This window comes from Lissotriton vulgaris, chromosome 12 (genome assembly GCF_964263255.1).
Source record: "Lissotriton vulgaris chromosome 12, aLisVul1.2, whole genome shotgun sequence".
In the NCBI taxonomy this organism is placed as follows: domain Eukaryota; kingdom Metazoa; phylum Chordata; class Amphibia; order Caudata; family Salamandridae; genus Lissotriton; species Lissotriton vulgaris.
Genome location: NC_141700.1, coordinates 95,410,728 through 95,431,302, shown reverse-complemented (window position 1 = coordinate 95,431,302; position 20,575 = coordinate 95,410,728). Strand labels below are relative to the sequence as shown.

The 20,575-nt window shown below is 41.5% G+C and overlaps 1 protein-coding gene across 1 annotated transcript in view; it reads right to left on the bottom strand.

Annotated features, from left to right (window-relative positions):
* The window catches only part of LOC147673488 (methanethiol oxidase-like), a 65,196-nt gene extending 45,076 nt beyond the window's left edge, over positions 1–20,120 (bottom strand). The window contains exons 1-6 of the mRNA XM_086947344.1: positions 19,996–20,120; positions 10,350–10,406; positions 8,942–9,054; positions 7,775–7,960; positions 5,508–5,628; positions 1,614–1,796 (exon numbers count right to left, since the gene is read on the bottom strand). Coding sequence (XP_086803470.1) covers positions 1,614–1,796; positions 5,508–5,628; positions 7,775–7,960; positions 8,942–9,054; positions 10,350–10,406; positions 19,996–19,999 — 664 coding nt within the window. The 5' untranslated portion in view covers positions 20,000–20,120. The remainder of the gene's footprint in view (positions 1–1,613; positions 1,797–5,507; positions 5,629–7,774; positions 7,961–8,941; positions 9,055–10,349; positions 10,407–19,995) is intronic.
* Positions 20,121–20,575: the final 455 nt, after the last annotated feature.

Below are 20,575 nucleotides of genomic sequence, written 5' to 3'. Positions count from 1 at the left end.
TCACCAAACACCCCTAGAAGGACAAGGCTTTCTTCATTATACCATCTCAAAGTGACATTTTTGACGAGTGCCTATTCATGATTGGCAATTGAAATGACAACCATCCAAATATCTGCGAGCAGGAAGCCAGATGTGAAAATGAGCACACCTATCAATCAATCAATTAGAGTACTTGTAAAGCGCGCTACTCACCTGTGAGGGTCTCAAGGCGCTGAGGGGAGGGGGGTGCCGCTACTGCTCAAAGAGCCAGGTCTTGAGGAGTCTTCTGAAGTCAAGTAGGTCTTGGGTCTGCCGTAGGTGGGTAGGGAGGTTGTTCCAGGTCTTGGCGGCGAGGTAGGAGAAGGATCTGCCACCGGAGGTAATCCGTTGGTTGGGGGGGGGCTGCAGCAAGGGTGAGGCTGGCGGAGCGGAGCTGGCGGGTGGGGGTGTAGAAGCTGAGTCTGCTGTTCAGGTAGGCTGGTCCAGTGTTGTGGAGGGCTTTGTGTGCGTGGGTGAAGAGCTTGAAGGTGATCCTCTTGTTGACGGGGAGCCAGTGTATGTCTCTCAGGTAGGGGGTGATGTGACTGCGGCGGGGACGTTGATGATCAGTCGGGCGGAGGCGTTTTGGATGCGTTGTAGTCATCGTAGGTGTTTGGCTGGGATACCTATGTTCTCCTATTGGATGGATCATCGACAAGGAAGCATACTGGGTGAGACCCTTGTTGTTAATTTGTAATCCTATAGGCGTTTCTCAACCGGGGCACAATTCATTTCGCAAACCACCTCCCACGAAAAGGGGGAACCTGATACACTGTCCTAACATAAAACACACAAGGAGTCGATAAGCCATTAATACCTACAATTTACAGCTATGTGCACCAATGAGGATGCAGGAGCAGGAAGATAGAGTGTGAGCGATGTGAGAGACAACCAGAGTGAAAGAGAAGAAAAGGGCATAATACAGTGAGACACAGAGGTGTCTGGCTCTGCTCAAGCCCCACCGGTCTTTAGGCGGGACCTGCCAGACAGGACCTTACCCATTTACCCCATAAGCCAATCCAGTTATCTCATAAACCAATTTCCCCGTAACCAATCCAGTTTAAGTGCACATTTCGTTTGATGTGAAACCCTCTTAATAATCGGTAACAATGAACCAGAAAGGAACAAGTTACTTACCTGTAAATTTTGTATTTCAAAATGTCCCTATAACAGATTTATATTATACGCATTATCCCTCCTTTAAGTGATGGGTCAAAATAGCATCTGGTTTTATGTAAACATTCAAGTGAGTGGGTCTAATGGGACATTTTACTCTAATATAGAAAACATTTCTATTGCTATAGACCCTTGGAAAAGAAAAGTTCTGTGAAATTTACATGCTCCACTTAGATCATAGGGTTGATAAACCTTTGGAGAGATCTGTGAGTACCCCTTAGTTCAGAGATACGCATCCCAGGTGGACCGACTCAACATTTTGTCCATCTGGTGATGAATTGAGCACCACTGGTGTGAGTAATAGTAAAACCTATTATTATTATGGTAGTGATGACCAAATCAGGTTGTGCTGTATACTGTAAACACGGTCAACAGACAGCACACATTTTCAATAGGCTCCAGGGAGCGATGTCTCTTACCCTCCTTTACATCTTCTTCCTTGTAGCCATCAAACATGTATTTGCTAATTCCCCATTCGCTGCTGACCATGACGTTGTGGCGGGGCTGGTACCAGAAATCGTAGCCGAAGGGCGCAGCGTGGCCTTCCTTCTCCCAGGCCCCCTTCACCTCGAAGGTCTCACCGTCTAGTAACACAAACCCACCTGTAGAGGACAAACAGAGAGGGCCAGCGGTGGCCATGAACTCTGGTTGAAAATTCAGTGTACCTGAGTGGAGGGCCACTTTTGAGAAAAAACATCTCACCACATGATGATGCCACATTTCCAGACTTCAGAAATATTCCTCAAATTAGAATTCACTGATTTGACCGTTCGCATGTTTTAACAACCTTCCATTTCATTACTATCTACCCAGCATTCCTCTTTCTTTAAATTCATATTTAAATCTCTTTGGCAATTGCCAATAGATGTTAACTGTTGCCATCTGTAAACAGCAGTTTAATGGTGAATCAGGAAAAGCAAGCGGATAAACTCTTTATTTTATAAAAACTGCAAGATTTAGAACTTATTTAACACTTTGGATAAATTGACTTAGCTACATTTGTATGCTGAGATCAACATATCAAAGATGGTGTCCATCTTTGCCGTTGATTGGCATGGCATCTCTTTCTGCTAGTGGTCCTGCCATGCTGCTAGGACATAGCAGAACCTAATTAAAGGCTGTTAATCAGTATATCAGTGCATTCATTAACATTTCATTATGCCCCCTTCTCTTTATGCACTGACATTAAACTATAGACCCTGCCTTTAAATAAATTAAATACACAGAATTTGCCTCTAGAGTTGGTTCCCTTAAGCCAGGCTACCTTGAGTTTCTGTGTAAAACTAAAAAGGTCACACTTAAAAGTGCCAAATCTTCAGAATTTACAATAAAAGCTCTTCTCGCGAGAAGCACCGGTACTGCTTAAGAAAAGGTTTAGCAGCCATGCTTAGCAGTGTCTGCCCAGTTCAATTAAGAGTGTAGAAAACAGTGAGAAATGCTGCCCCTGTCCAAATTAAGGACCAGCTTGCATTCCTACGGTGAAGTGTAACTTTTGACAAATGAAAGGTGTAGAAGCCTAATAAAGAGTACTGTTACTGCATTAATAAACACACAGGCTCTGGTATAATGGTGGTAATTCTTGGGATCTGTAGAGAACTCACTGGACACGTTTAATGCCAACCTTTGCAAACTAGGAACAATTATTGGAATATTGTGCGCATGTGTGGCATTGCATGCCTGGCATAATACCTCCTCCTGCTTAGTGGTGGCAATTCTAGGCATAGTATCGGTAAAAATGGCATGATGGTGGTGGAAACACTTGCCTTATAACCTACATTGCTTTCATATATTGTTGATACATATGCAAGTGAAACAAAATGTATCCTCAACTGAAACACCGGTATTTAGGGATAAAACTTCTAGAAAAAAAATACAAAGCGAGTATCCTTGGACAAACTAGTCTTTCATAAAGATGCCATGCTCTTCTGGGACAATTGGGGACACTGCTTCTGTTTTTAAATTGACAAGATGATGCTTGAGGGCAAAACAGTTGCATTTGCTGTTATGTTTAAGATACCTAATGGCAGATTTTTTTCCTTCATGCTGTCCCTTCCTATTTCATGACTGGTGGGTGCTTTTCTTCATCTATATTGAATAGGCTTTTCTTGATATTACTGCTTTTTGATGCTTGCAGCTCTAGGATATATAACGCAAGTGCACCTATAAGACTCCTGAAGATGTGTCTCCCTCCTCTTTCTACAGCCTGTCAAATTAAGTTCTGTGTAATCTAATTTTTCACACTGGGCCTTTAAACTAGACAGTCAGTCCTGTAGTAAGATTGACAATTTCCACGAAATGTGCCGAATGAAAAAAGGTGGAAACAGTGGCGTAGCAAGGTCAGGTGGTATCCCGTGCGTAACATTTCTTATCCCCCCCGGCTTGACAAAATGGCAAAAATATGTTTAAAACACATATTTTTGTCATTTTGTCACCCCCCCTCAGTGATGACACCTGGGGCAGCCCGCACCCACCGCACCCCCCTTCCTACGACACTGGATAGGAAGTGGATTGGATAAGTGAAAAAAGGTACTATGTATGTTTTGAAAATTAACAGACCACATGAATTTTTTATCTAGGAATTTTGAATTTCTAATATTTATCTCTTTGTACTGAATTTTTTGTGAAATAATGCTAAAAATGCACAATTTTGCCTCTGTTTCAAAACTTGCTTTTCATTAAAAGTAAACCCCAAACACCTTTGTTGAGGGCAAGGCTTGCTTGGACCATAGAGAATTTGGTCTATTCCATAAGTACCCATTTAGAAGCTAAGCCTTGTTTTTAGCAAATGTAAATGCAAAGTATGCACTAATTTCACTAATTGGCCATATTTTACAATTGAAAGAGGAGAGCATCCACGCCCCCAAACAATCTGGAAAATTATGCATCAAACCGTTCCCTTCCCCGTGTGCGATTTGTAGCGAATACTTGTTCCCCAGCCACTAATAGGCTTTTCCCGCAGCCACTCTACACTGCTGTCCTCCATGTCACCCCCATTTTGAAAGTTCCGGACCTGGGATGCACCTTTGAGTAGCAAACACAATAAGATGATGGACGGAGCACTGAAACTTTTCAGACACTCACCCCAGTCATAGATCTGAGTTGAATCCATCATCGTTTGTTAGCTCACTTCGCCTCCCCAGTTCAGACCCAGCTATATGCAAATCAGTCTTGACCCTGTGCCTCATGGGACCAGTCCAGCCCGAACTGCCAAGCCAGGTCTTCCCTGAACCGGAAACAAGCATTCTGGGACCTGTTTCAGGGTTTTACCCGTTATCAGCCAGGCTAGCTTGAATACAATGATACTCTGGCATCCCCTTTGGAGCTTTGGCTCAGTATAGTACAAAAACTACCACTGCTTCTGTACAGGAGCCCTACTGGGAAGTGCTAGAATTCCCCATTAGCAATGTAACATGAGGGATGAAGAGTGCCTCCACTGTTATATGAAGTGTGTTTGTGCTCAGACCTGTAGTGCTGGTGCTGCTCCCTCCGTGGTAAATCGCTCCTACTGGGAAGTGTGGGCCCATTTCTATTAGGAGTGCATCATACACAATGATCATTTCTGATTTTGTCCCATTTGAAGGATAAGACTAAGAGCACCTCGGGGTGTGCAGACACTATCCCATTAGGCACATAGAAGCTCGAGTGGGGGGATGCCAGGATCACCAATCAGAAATATAGCAGACTTACAGTGAAGCCAGCACATGGTCCCCTTGAAGATATTGCAGCTCAGTTAGACACCGCTGCATCGCCCCTTCAAAAATATGGCATTCTTGCTAAGAATTGGCTCAAACCCAAAAAGTAATGTTTGCAATGTATCTAACCACTAGTAATTACTAGGGGTAGCATTCCAAACCATCCTTCCTTTACCCACCATGCCACATCAGCTTGGACCCAGACATATGCAAATTAGTCTAGATACCTGCTCCAATAGGAACAGTCCAGACCGAACTTCCAGGCCAGGTCCTCCCAGCTTGAATTCCAGTCCATGGCTGGACTATTCCTACTGCAAACATTCCTCCCATTACCTTTTGTGTGTTTGACGCTAAGAATTGGCATCACTTTTTCTAAAGTGCAATAGAGGGAGACACTCAGAATCCTGCCCTATGTAGCCACCTAATTGGACTGTTAATACTCTAGACTGACACAGTCAATTTCTACTTCAAGTATCACCAAATGAACAGTGTCTCAGTTATTTGATGTGGGTTGGTGATGCTAGGTCAAGTTCTGATCTCTGTTTTTGGGGTAACACTGTGTACTGGCCGACATAGGCTACAGGTCACAGTCTTAATACCCTAAGGGCAGGTGGTCGGTACCTTTGGGTTTGCCGGATGGATCTGCCACGGAGCTGATCATGACCTCGCCGCTGCCCAGACAGTGTAGAGAATGAAGATACGCCTGGTTACTCTTGACGTAGACTTCAGTAGGTTCGATTGCCTATGGATAAAAATTGCAGAAACTCATTCCTGAAGGACTTTAGTGTCCAAGCATAACCCCTTCTCCCAATGGCCACTGTCAACATTTTAAGAAATCCAGAACTCTTTGAATTAGCTGGTGCAAATAAGTTCAGCACAAATATATCTGGTGAGGTAAAAAAATTTGAAATCAATATTGCATTACAGCTGATTTTCTATCTTTTTTAACATTGGCAGCCTGGAAAAGAGTAGCAGAACTAAGGGATGACAAATCACCAAGAGCAAGGAGTCTTAGAACCTTCTGGGGTAGCTTCAGAAATTTCATCCGCAGAGTGGGGGCAGATAGTTTCTAGTGAAGAAGAATCTTTTAATACGCCAATGTGGCGTCTCTGATTCAAGCTATTTTCTAGAAACACTTTTAGATAAACCATCAGGAAGAAGAATGGTTCCAGATGAAAGTTCAGTAAAAAAGGAACCAGTTTTAGAGCCTCTGTAATTCTACAGATGTTGACCAACTTCCTTGGATCATTCATTCTACAGTTATTTACTTATATATTTTTCTCTAAATCCTCAAAGATCTACCTGCGCACTCCTAGACTACCACCACATTTTCTGTACGTCACTGCCCAAACTGCATTACCGTTTTTCTATCTTGCCCCGGCTAACGCATTACCTTGAAGGTGGTCAACAACAGAAGTTGTTTTTTTTCCACATGCCTTTTGTTCATATCTCCCACTTCCCCTCCCAATTTTCCTAAAAAAGGGAAATAGCTAATTTGTTGCCTTCATAATACTGCAGATGTATCCTGGTTTTAACAGCTAGAACTAGTTAACAGCTCTTGTAAAGTATATTCTTCTCAATGGGATTTTATTCTTTGGATTTTTCTTTCATATGAACTTATTATGAATGCATCACACATTTCTAATTTATTAAGATGTACTTGTGCTCTGCTACTTGGAAAATAATAAAAAAAACTTTGAAATTAAATGAGCAGCGGGACAGTTCAGCATAGTTGTGGATTGTGGACCTAATCTTGGTAATGGACTTAGAGGAAGGTGTGTGCGGCCATATTGATAAATGTAGACACAGACGCAGGACTATGCTCAGGGAGCTATGATAGACTAAACCCAGCAAGTAGTTATTCTTTATGTTATCATCCTGCTGAAATGTACAAGGACTGCAAGCAGTAATTTTTTATGCTGCTTTGGGCAGTTTTTAGTATGTTTCTTTTGATGTTAATCTCATTGAAGGTGTCAAAAGAAGAAAAGAAAACATTCTAAAAACTGTCTCAGAGGCCTGCATTGTTGCATGCTCTTTTTGAGTAGTATTATTTTGTGCAGATGTGCATATGCTGCAGGGCTTTGGACTGTGGACTTCTTGTGCACCACTAGGGAGCATCTACACACTGGCAGGCTATTGAGCACGTTAGTCACTCTTCAGCAGGAGACTAATGTGGAATTCAGCTGGGTCCTTAGCTCTGAGGGTGGTAGTAGGTTGTCCTGTTGCCTGGCTGGCTACATATAGATATGTTTCTGTCTTACACAATGATATGCAGGATCACATTATCACCTGTGGGGTGGCTAATGTAAGGTGAAGTGTGTAGTGTTCCATTGTTTTGCTAAGGCATACATCTTTATCAAAGGTTGCACCTCACCGGCCACTTGGGGTGGCTTTGTATGCCGTTCGAGTTGTTCTGTTGCTTTATTAAAGTTGTGTTCCATTAAAAGATGGCTGCAGACGTCAGATCACTCTGATTGGCTGGGTCTACTTCTCTGGTTGTTCTGTTGTTTTTATTAAGGCTTGTAGTTTTATAGATCATGCATGATGCATTACACTTTGAATTTACATGCATATGCCATTCGATATTGTTTATGTGTTTCCCTTGATCTGGGTGTGTGCAATTGTAGCTAGTTATACGCCATATACCACTGTGAGTGGTTATATGTTTGCCTGTTCAATAAGGGGATACAGTCTTTGGCTTGGTAAACAATCTTATTCTCTTGCATCCAACTATCTCTCTTTTAGCCTTTCAGCTTGTGTGGTCAATGACTGAAAGCAATAATCTTCCATTTCAGGGCCGGCTGTAAAGCCCCGGCCATATCAAAGAGTTATATGACCTGACCTACTGCAATAACAAAGGTTACATTTACCAGGTGGAGCATACGCACCTTGTGCAGTTTGGGAGCCCGTGGATCCATCCCCACGTCGACAATGTAAATCCGTGACGAGATCAAGCTAAGCAAAACCAGGCGGTCCCGTTTCTTTTTGGGGTCGCCATAGCAACTGCTGCAGGCATTCCAACCAAAATGGTGGAGCTCATCATTCATGTTGGGCATCGGCAGGCGGTGGATGATCTGTGGGTGAAAGATGAATCACTGAACTTCAAGAGCTAGTTATGGTACCTTAGGCATGTGGCAGAGACTGAGTAGAATAGAGGAAGTTTTAAGGTATTTCTGATCGGTCCAGCTTTCTGAAAAGTGTCTAGCGGCCTTTAAGCAACACAGATTATTGGGAAGCCACAATTGCCCTACAAGCCAACTTCTAGCCTGTAAGCAGAGTAGGTAGGCGTGAGATTATTAGGGCGAGCACTTCGCTTTTAAAGACAAAACTGTCATGAAGGGTGCAAATGTAAGATGTCCAGAATTTAGTTTTTGCTAAATAAATTCTTTCCTATTAATTAAAAATATGCTTAGTGGCTTCCACAAGATCTGACCTCTCTGTGCCTTACTCCACTTGGAAAACATTTCTAAGGCAGCTAAAAATTTATATAAAAACCAAACCATAGAATGAGTGGGATCTTGTCCTGAAAAATTAAATATTGTTAACAAAGAGTATCATAAAGCTAACAATTCCAACCTCTTTTAAAAAGTATAAAGATTTTAGAAATGTTAGTAAATTCCCTCTTTTAAAATGTTTATAAAATTCATTATGAAGTTTGACAATTGTTATAAATAATATTTAAAATATATTTTAATAATTTAAAAAAACATGACATGTTTAAACATTACTTGCAATTTCAATATCACTTTCTATTAAAATTAAAACCCCACTTACTTATTAACTGCTGTTTCACTCAAGATCTGTTTTTAAATTCTAAACAGCTTCATCTGTTTTAAATAGTCTGGCAAAACATTTCATTATTTTGGATGAGAAATGTAATGTTTATCAGAAAGATTTAGAATTCCTTTGCAAATAGCGAAAGGAATCTACAGTCATATCTGCATTAGACAGTCATAGATGTTCTTCAAGTCTAGCTGAACTTGGACTTTTAGAGGACTATCTGTTCCTAGGTCTTTAACAGTTGTGTGGAAGACCCGGATACATTAGCACTGTACCTGGCTGTAGGTTGGAGATTTGGGGTCCACATCCACTGTGGACAGATAGTCTGGCTTGTTGATGCCGGTGTTGTTATAGACGCAGGATACATAGATTATATCCTCCCTGGGAGCTACAGGGAGAAAACAACAATCATCACAGACCTATCGTTATAATAAAATTCCCATTTGGAATCATAGCAATGCAAGATTGATCACCCACCATAAACAAAGGAAAAAGAAACTGGCCAAATGAAAAACCCCATCAGAGGTCAGGGATCTATGCCTGAGGTCATAGCCTTGATTAGCATCACTGAAAAGAGTTTAGAAGACCAACTAATTTGAGGAGATTTTTGACTCACACTCACACTAAGGCTCCATTGGCAACACCCCCTCCAAGGAGGGACTCAGCCTCTTTGTCCACCCATGAGTACAATACAGTTGCCATTTTCAAGAATCACATTCATTTCTGAATCTGCTTTTTTGTTAACAAATTGTTTTTTTAGAATTACTTAAATGTTGGTTGTTACAAATGAAGCATTACAATAATTTATATTTTAGTAGAAATAAATATTTGTTAAAGAAGTGATTACTTTCGTTGGATTTTTATTCATAAAGCAATCATACTTGGCAATCGAGTCTCCAATTTGACTAATCAAATTTTGCCACCAATAGAAAGTTTTTGTGACAAATAGATTAGTAAAATATTCCCTTTTATGGTCTTGCAGCAAATTTATTTAAAACATGTAAATATTAATTATAGAAACAACCAGAAGAACTTGTGGGTCTACTCACTGACTACCAGTCTACATTGAGTGTGCCCACAATGATCATGAACCCACATCTACGCCGAAACATTTATAGAGTAGAAACAAGACCCTTATGAGTGGTTGGATTCCCATTAAACTCGTAACCTTGATCAATCTTATCATCTGGGTTTCCAGCCTTCCATCCACTTACCCACTTGATCATAGAGGGTTGAGCTATGGATTATATCATGAAGGGGGTCTTCAGAAGAGTCCGGCGTAGATATGGGTTCATGATCTTTGTGGGCACACTCAATGTAGACTGGTAGTCAGTGAGTAGACCCCCGGGTTTTTCTGGTTGTTTATATGTTGAGGTTGGGGACTAAACCCATGCTAGGTCTATAATTCCCTAAGACCCCTTTGTATGTTAATATGAATTATAGGACAAAACTCATACAGTTCACTTAGTAGCAAATTTGGATTTTCCAATCTTAGTAATAATCTTAGTAATCATCCTCCAAGAAAACAACATTTTTCACAGAAAAGATGGGAAATAAATATAATCAAGTTATAGGTTTGAAAATTTCCAAATGTGATTATAATTTATGATGTTGATGGTAAGAAATGTTATTCTGTCCTGTAAAAGTTGTTCACAAAGTCTAGATAATAAATGGTTTCACTACCTTTCATTGCATCCAGTGGAGTCTTGTAGCCGGGACCACATGCTCCGCACTTGGCTTCTATGAAAAGAAAAAGAGCAAACAAGACCCATATTTAACTTCAGCAACACATGTCAGTCCTCTGAAATGAACCTAAATCACCTTAAGAGCCTGAACTACTTTAAGAGTCTACCCTGGATGGTGGGCTTTGTACAAAAGCCGTCCCTCACTTAGAATAGAAAGAGGTCATCATGGAGAGTCCCTGAGAACATCACAAGGAGATGTTGTTTAGTGGCTAAAGTGTTGACCACTTTGGTACTAATCCTGGCTTCTGCTTTTGACCACATAAAGTTATTTCAAATCCTTACGACCCGCTTCCTATCACTGCATGCATTTGGAAGCCTGATGAAGTTTACTACTAGTTTGTAAAGTATCACTTTTGGCTTCCATGATTCTAAACAAATCAGTAGTCAGGTTTCACATTAGACGCAATTACTTGACCGCAGAAGACAGACATTTCGCAAATATTTTTAATATCCATAGATGAAATTTGCCATGTGTCGATCTCATCCGGTTATCCATGTTTATTGTTTAGTTTTGATTACTGTTTTGATTGATGCTCACCTTGCTTGGTTGGTGGAAGAGGTATGTTTCCAGTCCTTTCTGGAATTCATGGAATTCTGCTTCAAGGTAAAGGAACAGTGGGAGTGAATTCCTCTAGTGCTTTAGTTGTTAAATGTTTATCCTCAATGAGGTTAATGGAGAGTCAGGTAATGGCAGACAACTTCAGGTGTTGGGTTAGCAAGAAGTTTTGCAATTCCTTGAAGTCGCCCTTTGGTGAACACACATTGTGGGCATTCCATACAAGGCACTAGGGCCACATTTACTAACACTTTGTGCTGGCGCAAGGAAACTCACAAGTGTTTAATTTGTGCTGGTGATTGCCTGTGCTGGCACCTTTCATATTTTGTAACACGGCTCATAGTTATGATAGTGCCCCACATGGTAGCGCTGTCAGACTACTTTGAATAAAGCATATGTGCAAAGTGTATACAAAAATCAATATATACGTATACAAATAATCCTAGGGTGCTCAGGCCATTCTTACAACTTTGGGTCACCTAGTATAGTCCATATTCTAACATTTAGAGGACTGTAACAGTAAGTAGATGTCGTTGTTACTAGCATTTTACAGCTCTGGAAGGGACCATAGCTGTAGTGGCCTACAAAGAAATAGCTTGTGCCCAGTCACTTATTATTTTAATAATTAAGCACTGACATTGACCAAAGTCTTGCAAGAATATTTACTATTTCATCAAGGGGAGTTACTGGGGCATTGTAGGGGCGGATCGGTGCAAATGCCCTTGGATTTTGATGCAAAACACAATCTACTAAGAGATAGACTGGGCTTTTTGGCAAAAACTAACACTCCCTTGGCGCAGGTACTTACAAGAAGACATTTGTTTATTTCTAAAAAAAACAAAAAAACATTGCATGTTTGTTGCATCCGGTGTATGAGTTCCTTGTGTTGTGAGTTTGTCTAGGCTCAGGAAGTTGTACGAGAATGTATGAATTCAAGAACAAGTCCTTTGCTAGAGAGTGTACACTGACCTCTGCACCAAGGTACAACGCTGTGCATTGCACAAGGCATCCTGTTTGAGCGCCAGCAGAAGGCATGACAGGAGCAGCAAGGCAATCTTAGACGGTCTGGCTCCGCACTGTAATAGCAAAGAACCAATGGCGGACTCCAGTAGCCGCACCTCTTAGCTGTGTTCCCTTGTTAGTTTAGAACAGTAGTTGGTGTGCACAATCAGGGGCGGCCTTAGGCATGTGCAAGCTGTGCACCTGCACAGGGCCACCAAATCCCAGGGGCCACCACGCCAATATATAGCCTTAATATAATAATCCTCTGAGGATGGATACATATTTGCGTAGGGGCCCCTGGCAGGGATTTGGCGGCCTTCGGCTCTGTCCACTTCCAAACACCCTGACCCCCCCCCCGTCCATCCTGTCGAGACGCCCGAGAGCTCGTAACCAGACCCCTTTATTGGAGGACGCTACAAACTTTAACTCAAGGTAAATCCCATTCCCTGCCAGATTAGACCCATTATCTAATGCCGAATATTGCGTCAATCACCATTCTGTGTAGCATTTACATTTTTTCCCCCCGTATTTTTTCTTGTCTTTTGTATAGACGTACCATCCACAAAATAGAACGAAGGACCAAACACACAGAGCCGTTATATAACCAGGTAACCTAATCAGATAGGACTCATCTGGGCTATCTATACTTAGTAGCTCCCAATGGCTTTTTGAATTCATTTTTTCGTTTTCATCTCTTGTTTCCTTAACAGTTCTAATTATGATGTCCCTTTCTTTATGATTATTCACAGATAATTCCACGATACCCTATGCTGTTGTGTTGCCAAGGTAATGTGGACCTCTTTTACCATTCGATACAGGTCCCGTTAATTACGCCAATCCTATAATCTATATAGGAGCAGGCCCTGAGTATAATCCATCACTACCCTATCCAGAAGCTTTTGCCCCCTAATATAACCGAGAGAAGCCTTTCTCCTTCTGTTGTGAATATATATTCTATAATATATTATCCTTCCTCCTCTCTTGCCTCAGTTCCAGTTCCCGAAAACACAGAGGAACACAGGCAAGCATCATATTTACCAAATTTTGAAGATATACCAAGGCCAAACTCAAAATCACAAAGACCTTAGCATCAGGTATTAGATATATCGAATTATGAGATTAACCAAAATATGTCCCCCAAATCCATTTGACTGATACCATCGTCATGTTTTCTCCATAGCGAATGGTTACCTTCTGCGCTTCAGTCTGTATTACAACATCGGCCTTTCCGCGACCCTCCAGGTGTTCCTAGAGTTTCCCCCCACGTATTGCGACTGAAATACATGATTGGTAAGGCTCATTTTTGCATCGAAGTAACACATATTTCTTCCTTAATTCCCTTTCATCCACACCTTTTTTGACCCTGAAACTGCCCTGACTGAATCCAAGCAGGTCTAACTAATCACTCGCTCCATTCCCTCTTCCTGTCCCCTTCCTTTTCCTCCCCTGCGTCTTCTCCCTTCTTTTTTCCCTTTCTTTCTCTTTTTTTCTTTTTCCTCCCCCCTTTTTTTCTCCTCCTTTTTTTTCCTCCTCCTTTTCTACACATTCTCCACCTTTTTCAGTCCCCTTTTAGATTGTACAGATAATGTCTAGCTAGAGACTAAACACAGGGCTAAGAAGCATTAGATACTGGGAACTTCAACCCACTGTAAATATCCTTGATATAGCAATTTATTGCTTTAGGGAATAGAATCTCCTCTCTGGTTTCAATGTATGTTGACTTAGAGAAACAATTAGAGAACAGAATAATGCATGTAACACATTGTCGTTAAATGTATGAACTGTTCATGCTAGTGTATGTAACCATATATATGTATATAGTAAGACCTTTTTATATTTATAAAAAATATTTTCTTTTCTGTAAATAATAGATTAAATGTATTGAATGCACATGTAACTTTACTAGTAGGACTTTATACTGACACTGATATGGATTTTTATATATTTTTTCACTTTGTATAGGTACATTTGCAACATACATCATGGCTTCCTGATGAAGGCTAATAGCCGAAACGCGCGTAGCAACTATAATCTATTTTTAGCCATGCGTTCTGATTAATATTTACTATCTTTGTACTTATGTATCTTTTTTGAATTATTAATGAACTGTATATTTAAATTGTAATGTATTGTGACACCTAAAAATTCTAAAGTGCACAATATGAGTACAACTGTTGGATCTAAACCAATGAATGTTAGAAGGTTAGATCTATAATAATATAATAAAATAAAGTACCTTTTTAACTACAAGCTATAGTATGCACCGTTAATTCATATTCAGTACTCTCTGTTGTCAGTTTCAGTCCACTTGCCAACCATGTTCCTAAATTTCTGTCTTTTCAAATAATATAGTGATCCCGATTTAGGAACTTTAGTCGGGGATACCTCCTATTCTTACATAAATAGTATTTTTTAACATTGTGGATCTCCTGTGCTAATATTTGTATATGTGTGTATTTATGTTATTTATGTTATACCTCTTTCAGCCCTGACAAAGTTCAATCATTTGACCGAAACGCATTGGCGAAGGCTTTTTGCACCATTTGTTGGATTATGAAAGAATCCATTTTTCACAAAGAAATTAATCATTCGTTTTCATTGAAACTGAAAAATCTGGGAGTGCACCGCTCCACTTTTTTCTAGGTCTGGCTCCGCACTGTTTTCACCCTTACCCAAGGCAGCAAATTTAGTTGCTGTGCGGAGTTGGAGATTTAAAAAAAAAATCTTGCTCTTGGTCTTCAACTAAATTGGGAAAGTCAGCAGTTCAGCCAACTTCACAAAAGGCTATCACAGGTAAACATAGTAGGGCAGGGCACAGCAGGGGGTGGGAGCCGACAGACGACGGAATAGGTGTTATTTATTCAATTATACCTATTCCGTTGTCTGTCAACTTCCTCCCCGCTCACACCAAGCCCTACCGTCTCACCACATTTACCTGTGCTGGCCGCCGCTGCAACTTCAAGGGGGAGATGGGCTGCAGTAATTTCATCAAAAGATGAGCTATGATCTTGGTGCCCAACTTAACTTCTTTTTTAAATATATTTTTTTGTTATCATTTCATCAGAGTTGTCAAACATCCATTAATTTGTATCTGCTTTCTGGAGTGACATTCTTAGCTTGTGGTTCATAGATAGCTTTGTGTTCAGTCACTCTCAAGATGGTGGGCTGTTGCTTCAACGCAAGCCCAATGAAAGAATGTGAGATCCAGGCAGCAGAATCCAAGCTGCTCGTTCATGTCACTCTTGCAGGTTCCTGCTTTCCCCCTTTGTCCCTTTTTGTCAGTCTTTCTCTTCTGCCTTTTCCCCTTGTGTGTGTTTTAACTTCCTTGCTCTGGGTTGAAATCTAATGGGGAAAAATAAGTGCCGGTCCCCAAAAATGAGTGCCGGTTTTCTCCACCTGCAACCACCGGCTCAAATTAAGCACCAGGAACAACAAAGTCCATGCGTATGTTGATCTCAGATATCTCAAAAAAGCATCTGGGCAGAACAGACAGCACCTTCTACCTAACGTTTAAGAAGAGTTAGCCAAGTGTCCTGACGTCAAAGTGTCCAGCGTCATGGACTTCTTCTCAGCATCCCACCATGTCAAGCTGCACTGGAGCTCACTGCTCCTGGAGGCCTTCACTGCTCCTTCTGGAGGCTTTAGATTCAGTTTCATGCCATTTTGACTTCTTGGGCAAATGTATTATTCCAGAGGGTGACGAAGAACATATTATAAGGTATCCAAAGTTTTATATGTCTTCAGTGTGACACACTGGTTTAAGTAAAGTGTTTGATGATTGTGATATTGCCTTGCAGGCGACGTTATGCAGGTGTGAAACAAATGGATTAACTGTGAAGAAAGAATAGGGGCCATTTAAATTAATTCAGTGATCTACATATGCTATGTGTTGTCTGGCGAGTGAATAGTGCCCAGGCTGAATGTAGTGAAAGCAACTGGAAAGACTCCTGAGTCTCAACACACAGATGATGTCTGCTTGTTTTTGGTGTTGGCAGGATATTAAAGTTTCTTGAAGAATTTGGCAAGAACTGTTTACCATCTGTGGAACATGACGAGGAAAGAGTTGAGTCTTTTGTGGAATGAACAGTCTAAGAATAAATGCAAAGTGATCAAAGCTGGAATCAGCAAAGGGGCTCTGCAGAACCATTTCGATTTGACCAAGACATGGTTGACTACTGACCCAAGCCTCAGGAAATTAGAAGCAGAGTACAGATGGTAGCAAAATGGTCATGGCTTTAGCTGCAAAAGCTTTGCTGGTGAATACTGCAGATCAAAAGGACTGTAATTGAGATAAAGGCGGCGGCGTGCTGTTGGGCAGCGCTGCAGTTCTGATTCTTTTTATAGGGCACCCGGTCTCAATTATGATCTGATTATAAAGTCCTAGTTCAAGTCTTTTCCTGCAAGGATCCTGAAAGAGCAACGCCAAGGATTGTGAAATGGTTTGCTGACATAAGAGATTGCAGTTCCCTGGCAGAATATTTGCAGTGCTGCAAAGAAGATGGCGAACTGGCTGTCACGCCTTACAGCCTGGAAAGAGTGTGACATTGCAGACTGTTCAGAGACAGCAGTCATGTGATTTTGTGTAGACGCCACAAATCAGTCCAGAGTAGTTTCACGTTGCCAGATGAAGACCAGCAAAAAAAAATAATGATACATGATAGGAGGGTGTGCAGACAAATCCAAAGTTGGGAAAGGGGTGGGGGATAATTTTAATATTGTGGGCAGCAGAATTCAGAGATGGATGAAGGTGGTTCCATTTAAGTGTGTTAGAGAGAACATTTGAGTCATGCTCCTGAGGGTGACATGGGCAGCCGGATGTCAGACAGAGAAATTTAGCAGTGTGCAACCATAGGGCGACTGACAGAAGAACTGGTTAACTGGTTCTGGTGGCTTAATGGACTAATGCGTCCACTGCAGAGGCCTGTGCTCGACCTTATGGTCACAGGTTCAAATCCCAGCGGTTCCACTCAACCTTTCATCCTTCTGAGGTCGATAAAATGAGTACCATTGAGTTGGGTAAGAATAGACATCTGTTATTCTGCGCCAAGATACCCTCAGGTGAGCATGAGCTTTACAAATACGCGTTATATTAAATGTTGCAACAATGTGCAGCTAGTTATAAATATGATATTGTCTAGAAGGCACCTATTTGCATGTGTACTAAGCAACAACTAGATATTTTGAGACTGGTCGGATTTTTACTTGTGGGACACATGTATGTGCATCCTTACTTCTTTAGACTACACGTTTGAGTGGATACTCTTCCTAAGTGTGCATGTTTTGAATACTAGAATGGTGAATGACTTCCTCGTGGATGAATTCTGCTGAAATGGTGTACAAGAAACTAATCAACATAATGGTGCACAGTTTGAGGATATGTATGAATTTCTTAGGTGTATGAACATAGTGCACAACACAACTATGTTACAATCACCCTAGGTAAATGGACTTGTAGAAAGAATGAACAGAATGTTAAAGAATGATGTGCAGATGGCAGTCAGCGTGAGGGAGAATTTCAGCAAGATATTGAGGAAAACTATATCTGCTCATAGGACACTTCCCAATGCGGTATGTCAGAGGGTACATCTTGAATGGCTGAGAGGAACGATGGACGCAACCAGGTTGTCACCAATCTGTTGCATGAAAGGGAAAAGTGACACAAAAACCAGTGAGTAGTAGATTGCTAAAGGAGTGTTCATATACTAAAGCATAGAAAAATGATGGTTTGATAGAAGAATTGTGAGAACCAAACACTTGGAAGAAGGGTGTTGGGTTGTGACAAAGAATCCTCAAATGGGCCTGATAGTGTGTGGCACATTATATTGCTGTCCCTGATCAAACACCCCAGTTATTACACCCAGTAATTACAAGGTGTGATCAAGTTCACACCCTTTCTTAAAAGTTGTCAAGTCAAACCTGCTGGAATTTAACAGGGAGCAAAGGCCTGGAATTTATTTGGGCATGTGGATTTTGGTGCAGCAAGCATCACATTCACCACTATGGCCCTAAAAAGTCAAACACGCAATAATTATCAACCTCGTTACATTTCAAACACCTCAGTGTTGGATTTTATTTCGTGTGATAATTATTGCATCTGACATGGGCCGCTTGTAATCAGCCACTAAGTGTGTACATACGTTTGGAACCGGCCATATACATTTTTTTGTGTTTCAAGGGTATGTCTAGACGTGGGTCCCGTGCCCACTGTGCTACTGGAATCAAGACACACCAGACAAAAGAGGCCCAATCAGGGCGAAACCAGTCTTGGGTTGCTTGTGTTCTGGTTCAGGGAGGACCTGACTAGGCAGTTCGAGATGGACTGTTCCTATAGATCAAGACTGATTTGCATATGGCTGGGTCCAAATTGAGGTGGCATGGGGTGCAAAAGAACAATGGGTTGGAATGCTACCCCGAGTATTTGCCAGTGTTTAGACTCACTGCAAGCATTTCTCTCTTCACCAGTGCTTAATTTCAGCCAGAGGTTTCCGGTGCTCTGAAACTGCACTTAATCAACACCAGCACCTGAACACCAGTTAAGGACCCATTAATTTGTCATTAGGCACAGGGAGATTAAGTGATTTGCCCACAATCACAGGATGTTGAGCCAATGCCAAGGCTCACACCTGGTTCCCCAGCTCCGAGCTCAGCAGCTCTGGCCCTTGCGCCACATCCCCTTCCTACTTGTAGGGTTCGTTGGTTATGTGTTAGGCCAGAGCTAACAGGAGAAATGGGCTGGTGGAAGCTAGTATCTGATGACCCAGATGAAAATGCTTCCACAGATCATAAAATGAGATTGGAGGAGAAACTATGCTATCGGCAATTCTATCTCATTATATAATTTATTGGTGTGGCTTTGCACGCCTAGTAGTTTAAAATTTTATAACCCAGCCGTAATTTATTCTTACTGCCAGGTTTCCAACATAGTTGCTTTCCACCAGAAGCCTTTTTTGTCAGTTTAGGTATCACTACCACACTATTTTCAATGTACTTATCATGGCTGCAGATACCATTGGTCTTTCTTATGGCCATATTTTTTCCTGGTCATAAACATGCTTATCTGAGGTATTGCATGGAGGCTTTAAATACTGTTCCAGACGCAAGTTGCTCAAGTGAGTAGTTAGGTTGTTTTTAGGCACAAAGGTTTTTGGACTCACGCTCAAGATCCTACTATTTGCAGGAAAGTCTTCATGGACACTAGGCCACTGGCTCACGTTTTCCAGTCTGGTCCACAGAAAAATGCCCACTTGTGTCTGGTTACTGGGCTTCCCTTGCACTAGCAACAGCCCACTCAGGAGAGAGGATCTCTTCTTTTTCCCTGGGGAAAATTTGACATGGGATAGCCTAAGAAAATTGACTGTTTTCACTGTCTACTCATTCTTCCCAGGCCAAATTGACCCACCTACCATACCCACCTTCTTGCCCGATGCCCAGCCTATTTCACGTTTGATCAATCCTGATTAACAGAATGACCGAATTATTTCAAGAGAAGGTAGGCTTGAAGCTGATGGTGGGAGAGAGCCAAGTAGACATTAGGGAAGCAAAACAGAGCCCCATGCATCTATCCTTGTCTATGAAACATAAACACTGCTGCAATCAGAAGGATGCAAATTCTGCTCTGGACACCCTTGCCAGTGAAGGCTGCAACTCATTCATACTGCCCATTCAGGCAAAGGATTTAAGCCTACCTTATGCTGGTCTTAGTTTTGTGATCACTGTGGGCTGCAAGAAACACCACTTTCTGAGCAAATCCTATTAAGAACATTTTACACTGAAATATTTATTACTTGCCATGCTATGCAGGACTTTCATGCAGCTGATACCCCTACTAACTCTGTGGCTGATTCCTGCGACAAGCCCTGGAAAGCAAACATTAGCACCACACTGCGCATTCTACAAAAATCCATATTTATAATGAAATATAAAATCTCCCTGTTGGAATGCATTGTGTAGAATAGATTTAAGAATATTAAATTGAGGTTCCTACACACCCCTAGAGAAGGATTTTGGAGTCATGTTGTCCTCTTACCCATTTTAGTGCTGCGGGTGGATACAGCTGGTCAGGAAAAGCTCTCTACTGTATCTTCCTAGGAACAGGTTTCCCTTCTTTGGTGTGCCTAGCACTGAGGAACACCCAGTGATTCTGAATCTTCCTCCTGGAGGACAGAATACTTATCTCTCAAAAGAGGCGGGGAAGTGGGTGCAGAAGGAGGGACACAGGTAAGAAGGCAGATCTGAGGGAGAGTGAAGGGTGGGGTTACTTGAAGGGTGGAGGACTAGAGGAGAAATTACAATACTAGAGTCATCAGCAAACTCTAATGATACACAATTCCTGAATGAAAAGTACCATAGCAGAACAAACTACTCATAGTGAAATAAATCAAACATAGGCAATTGATGATTAAGTAAGTGTAGGTTCAGCAATCACAGACTGGAGATTCAAAGATTGGGTACATTCAGGTTTAGAAAGCAGGGCAAGTGTGGACATGTCGACACTGCGAAGGCAGCACGTTTAACAAAAGTGCACCGTACAACTACATGCGCTAACACAGTTTGTGCTAAAACACAGAAATTACAATCAGAATGTCCTATAGCAAAGCAGATGGCAT